This window comes from Spermophilus citellus, assembly GCF_964194105.1.
Source record: "Spermophilus citellus genome assembly, chromosome: 4".
NCBI lineage: Eukaryota > Metazoa > Chordata > Mammalia > Rodentia > Sciuridae > Spermophilus > Spermophilus citellus.
The window spans coordinates 56,372,380-56,378,379 of record NC_138185.1 but is presented as its reverse complement, the minus strand read 5'-3'; the positions used below and the strand labels follow the sequence as shown (position 1 = coordinate 56,378,379).

At 46.0% G+C, this 6,000-nt stretch overlaps 1 protein-coding gene across 6 annotated transcripts in view; it reads left to right on the top strand.

Annotated features, from left to right (window-relative positions):
• The first annotated feature begins 2,310 nt into the window (after nucleotides 1–2,310).
• Nucleotides 2,311–6,000, top strand: part of PGPEP1L (pyroglutamyl-peptidase I like) — a 29,110-nt gene continuing 25,420 nt past the window's right edge. For 3 of the 6 annotated variants that reach the window (XM_081291220.1, XM_081291217.1, XM_081291215.1), the window contains exon 1: nucleotides 2,317–2,403. In XM_081291220.1, the coding sequence (XP_081147346.1) occupies nucleotides 2,370–2,403 (34 nt within the window). In that variant the 5' untranslated portion in view covers nucleotides 2,317–2,369. Of the gene's footprint in view, nucleotides 2,404–5,042; nucleotides 5,096–6,000 lie in introns of all 6 variants that reach the window. The other 3 variants (XM_081291216.1, XM_081291218.1, XM_081291219.1) reach the window with 3 other exon arrangements.

Genomic DNA, 6,000 nt, shown 5'->3' with positions numbered 1-6,000 from the left:
TTCACCCCCCACCCCACCCCCCAAAAAAATCTGATAATAACTGTCAGGCTATGTGGCATGTCCTTGTAGCCCCAGCTACTCAGGAGGTTGAGGCAGGAGGATGACAGGAGCTCAGGTGGGGAGTTCAGCATGGGGAACATATTGAGACCCCGTCTCAAAAAAATAATAACATTAACAGCAACAATAATAAAGTAACTGCAACTTCACTATCCAAAAAAAGCAGTATGGTTCTAAACTGGGGTTTGAAGCAGGAGGAACATGAGTTTGAGACCAGCCTCACTAACTCAGTGAGACCCTGTCTCAAAATAAAAAATAAAGATGGTTGGGGACGTAATTCGGTGGTAAATTGCCCCTGGGTTAAATCCCTAGTACCCCAAACAAACGAACAACAGCAACAACAAAACTAGCAGTCATCGCAGCCAAGGAGTCTGCTTTCTCTAAGCATAATAAGTTAACATCAGTAAACTTAAGTTATGATTCCTGGACCTCATTAGTTAGTGTTGATTTTGGAGTTTGACCCTAGAACCAACCAACTTTACAAATGTGGGCATTTTATGACTTCCCACCTTCCTCCCTTAAGTGTGATAGGAACCCAAAACCCTTCTGATAGAAGAACTAGGTTAGGTGCCACAAATCAGAGATGCTAACCTGAGGGAGTTGACACAAAAATCTACAAATGCCCAAGGGAATGTGAGAAACTAGCTAACTGCTTTCAAGCTTGAATTTTTGCATTGCCCACTTTAACTTAAAAATAAAGTGCAATCCAAAGCCCTTTGCATCTCTCACAAAACAGGGTTGACCTCAGCTTCCAAGGGTAGGTGGTGGCAGGTCAGTGAAGGCAAATGGCACTTCCCACCTGCTCTCAGCTGTCAAGTAGCTTGCAGCCCCCTCCAGAGGCCAATTAAAAGGATCCTGTTGCTTCAGAATCCCAGGAGAGCATCAGTGGGGTCCAGTCCTTATCAGTGAGCCCAACTAAGGGGGTGCAATTTCTTTTTAATCACGGGACCAATTAAGTAGTTGGAACCAGCATGGTTGCTTTGTCTTGCACACAACACACTGAACTTTCCAGAAGCAGCACAGTGCTTGAGCTCATTCCCTGGAATGAGATTCTCGTGGTGTTGCCCACATAGGAAAAGAGAATTGTTTTTTGCTCCTTTTATTACACAGCTTTTGAAAGATAGTGTTTTTAGTAAAGGGGGGGGGTATTTTAATAGTATTTTCAGAAAGGTCAAGATGTTGCCTAACATGGCATCTTCAGTTATAGAAATAACCCCAAATGTTAGCTTTTTTGGTTACTCTGACACAATTAAAAAGAGGAATGCCTACTGTACTAGGGAAGATGCCAGGGCTGCTCTCACATTCAACCGCACATTTAGGGAGTGGAGCATGGCATAGGCCATTTTTTTGCAAGCAGGAGGGGTGCTGAGCTCACAGACTGGGACCAATAGTGACAACCAGCTGGTGAGCACCTGCCCTTTAGAGCCCAGGAGCAGAGACACTGCCCAGAACACAGTAAGACTCCCAAGTTCACAGAACAGGAAAAGATAAAGGGTGAGCTTGCCCACAGTTCCTAAACAGCAGGTGTTTGCAACCAACACTTCAAAGGTGGGTGTCATAAGGCTGGGGCTGTAGCTCAGCGGTAAAGCGCTTGCCTAGCACGTGTGAGGCACTGAGTTTGATCCTCAGCAGCACTTAAAATAAGCAAATAAAACAAAGGGTATTGTGTTCATCTAGGACTAAAATTATTTTTTCAAAGGTGCAGGTCATAGCTTCATATCTGTGTGTATTGTGTGGGGCGGGGAGGGGGATGCTGGGGACATTCTTTTTTTCTTTTCTTCTTTTTTTAAAAAAAAGTAGTTGGCAGAATCCCTTTTGAAAGCAACTAAATCTCACCGAATTATAATAGCCAAACTACAATGACGAATTCAGGCAAGGGAGAGGGAGCATTGCTAAGGAGGAAAAATCATGGTATAAACATAGGGTACCCACGGTCCGCTGCTTTAAGAATATTTTAGTCCTGGTCCTAAATCCTCGATCTGGGAAACCAGGACAAATGGTCACTGCATCGTGGCGCATGACCCAGGCCGAGAGTCCAGAAAGCGCCTGGTGGCACTCCAACCCTCTACTGGTTTGTCTCTAGCAGCTCCTGAGTTCTGAGCTGGCTATTTGTGCTTTCAAGGGGCATCACCTTACCACCACCGCCGCCACCCGCTTCGACCTTGGCCTTTCGGGCCGGCCGGTAACGCGGCGGCAGAGAGGCCGGGCACAGGCACTCTGGAGCTGCAGGGTGGCCTGCAGCGGGCGGAGAGGAGCGCCACACCGCTGCACCCGGGCCCCTGCTAATTGCGCGGGCCCCCCACTTGGGCTTCATGGATTCTCAATCCAGCTGTGTGGTGGTGACCGGTAAGGCTATACTTTTGTGCATTCCCATTTGCTGCTGCTTTTAGCCTGCACCTGGAATGCGCACTTGCTTGATCCTGGTCGTAAACAGTTCCCTGAGGGGAAAAAAGAGTGGCAACTGGTGGTGCTAAAAATTCCAGAAGGAGGCTAACTTCCTGCTATGTCCTATTAAAAAAACAAGAAAGGAACAGAGGCTTCCCTGCTTCTGCTTCGCTGCAAATAACTCCAGAGGCATGCACGAAGGTGCCCACGTGTGGCTTAGGCTCAAACCTTTCCTGTCTTTCAGTTCCTCAGGGAGGAAGCTGAGGCTTTCACCGGCTGTCCCTGAGTCTAGGACCCGCTGGCTGGACATAAGTGGTATCCTTAGGAGAGCACTTTCATAATAAGAAAGAGGGACATACTGGCTCAAAAAGATCAGGACCCTCACCAGGCTCTCACAGTACCTCTGTGGTGACCCCTCCCCTGCACTTCCCGCTCCAACCCCCAAAAGAGAAAGGAGCACACGGTTCCACATACAGAATGAGTTTCTTACTATGGGAACCCTGAAGCCCCATCCCCACCCCTGTCACGAGTGGATGCCTCTGAACCTCAAAAGGTCAACTTGGAAGGAATGATAGCTGTTTGCTCCTGCATTTCACAAGCAAATCTGAAGCCACCCCACTACCACCACTGTGCCTCACAGCTGGTCCCTGGGGGCTTGAACTTTCCTCACAAAGCTCTTTATTTATTTTTAGTTAGTCACCAAAGCTCTTTATTTTTAGTTAGACACATTTAGCACATTTTATGTTTTTTTGAATACTGTTGGATGAAGGAAGCATTCAACAGATGAAGATTCCTGTATGCATGAAAGTCACCCATCTTAATTGAAAGTTACCCATCTTAATATTTTCAGATTGCAATTCAAACTTCTATCAACCTTCTAAAAAGAAAATTCTTTTGAAACCCTTTTATCTCCCTCGTTCTCATTTTGAGTCTAGAAATTGAATGATTCAAATTACGTTTGAATTCCTAAGGAAACTGTACTCCTAGTCAATGCAGTGCTTGTCTCAAATGAAATATGGATATTGAAGCACCATTGCCCCTCTTAGAATCACACCCACGCTTTCCTTTATGTTGTCAGCCTGTGGTTTGCCAGCAGACTCTAGATTGTTGATGATGTACTTGATAATCAGCCACGATCTGAGGATGTCCACCAGATTCCAGAGTATGACCTCCTTTATTAGAAATGTTCTGAGCTGCCCAGGGCAGCCTCTTTATATAATTGGATTTGCTTAATGTGTAAATCTCACCAAGACAATTGGCACATAGACAGATGATGGGAAAACCAGGGCTCTGACAAATGGTGTCAAGATCAAGGTGTTCTTTCTGATTGGCACCAAATGATAGCAATGAAAGGCAGAGGAAACCTGCCTCCAGAGGGCCTCTCTCATTCCCCTAGATTTCTCCAGCTCTTTTTTGCAAGTTCCCCTCCAGAGCTGGCAGGTTGACAGTGAGATCTGACCCAGCAAAGCAAAAGCTTCAAACCTTCACTTATTGATTTGTTTTCCTAATTTCAAAAAAAAAAGAGGTGTAATTTTTGCTGATTTGAATATGATTCTAAAACAGAATGTGCTAGTTCTGTGTGCTACGGCATTTTTATTATCTATCCTAGGAGGTATTTAGGATTTTTTCCCCTTATTCTCAATATTTCCTATTGCCATTCTTTATTTGCTGACTGTTGCCCTGGGAGTTCATATTTATTCTATAGAATTCAGTCAAAGTCAGAGGTCTCCTCCTCCTCCCCCTCCATCTATCTTTCTAGTGCTAGGGATTGAACTAGAGGCCTTGTGCATGCTAAACACACACTCTACCACTAAACCATCCTCCAGACCTAAAAGTTTTACACTTTTTTTATAGAGGGAGGGTACCAGGGATTGAACTTGAGCACCCAACCAGTGAGTCACATCCCCAGCCCTATTTTGTATTTTAATTAGAGACAGGGTTTTACTGAGTTGCTTAGGGACTCTCTAAATTGCTGAGGCTGGCTTTGAACTTGTAATCCTCCTGCCTCAGCCTCTCAAGCCACTGGGATTACAAGTGTGCATCACCATGCCTGGCTTTTTGTTGTTGTTTTGAATCTAAGAACTCTTTGTGTAACCTAAGGTCCCAAGATTTTTTTCACTTCTTTTTCCCCCTAAATGTTTGTATAGTTTTACTTCTTACATTTAAGTCCATAACCATTTTGAATTCATTTGTGCATGAGGTGTAAGGTTTAGTTTGAGGGCTCAGTGTTTTATGTCCAGTCGATCCAGTACTATTTGTTGAAATGGTTGTCCTTCTCCACTGAATTTTTTTGCACCTTTGTAACCAAACAATTGGGCACATTTATGTGGGTCCAATACTGCGTTCTCTACAAAGCCTACTTTTCTATTAGTCATTTGTGCACATATGCCCCAACCATGCCCCCCCCCCCAGCGTGGCAGTGAATAGGTCCCACCTTCCTTTTCGACTCCTCACTGTGCCTTGCACGAGAACTCTGAGGGTGTTCCCAGATTGGCAAGGTTGTTGGAGTTGTCCAGGACCCACAATGACCTGGGGAGCAGAAAGAGAATCTTATATGGATGTGGCCTTGCTTGAGAAAACCTGGATGTCTTTGGTTTCAGGTTTTGGGCCCTTCCGGCAGCACCTGGTGAATTCCAGCTGGGAAGCAGTGAAGGTAACACCCCTCCCCCACCAGACCCAGATGGCTCCTTCTGTGACTGCTGAGAAGGGCCCAGCTTGCAGGCCCCTTGGTAACCAGAGCCTCACAGGAGGAGACAAACAAACCTGTGCCCCTGGGAGAACCGGTTTGTCTTTGGTCCCTGATTGGGAATTGCCTACCTGCAGATGCCCTTCCCACCTCAGTAGTAAGAAAGGAGGCTGTAGGGACACTCCTAGGGACAAGAAAGGCTAAACCAAGATGGATTCCGATTGTCCCCATCTCTGTAGTCTGTGGGGCTGTTGGGAAGTCACTTCTCTCAGCCTCAGTTTCCTCAGTCATAAATAGGGGAATAATTATGCTGATATTGAGGGCTGTTTTGGGGATGCAAAGAGGTAATTGTGCTGAGCACTTTTGTATGAGCGGCTTTGTTCACGCATCGTGACCTGCACAGGAAAGCACTGTGCACAAACACTGTGCTTATTTTTAAGGAAGTAGCTTCCCAGTGGAGAGTGCATCCTCCCGGTTGAGGGCTGGGAGTCTCCTACAGAGCAGATCTGCTTCTCCTTAGGACAGTTGTCGGTTATCGGTCCCCACGTGGTTGTCACTTAGAGGCTCCAGATATTGACAGCTGTTTATTCACACGTTTCCTTCAATTTCATGCCTCTGTTGGGTTAAGCCAAAGGTGGGGTCTCCAGTCTATTCTCAGAGTTTCCCAGTCACGCTGAAAAGGCAACAAAACTGCTGGTGTCACCCACCTACAGCAACTGTGGCATTGATTTTTCTAGGCTGTCAGCACAGGTGCCATCAAGGGCACTCTCGACTTTTGAGTAAGAATCTGAGTTTTCTTTTTACCATCAGGAAAAAGCTCAGAGAACACCAGACCCACTGTCAAGCATGGCTGCACCTCATGGTGCATCAGA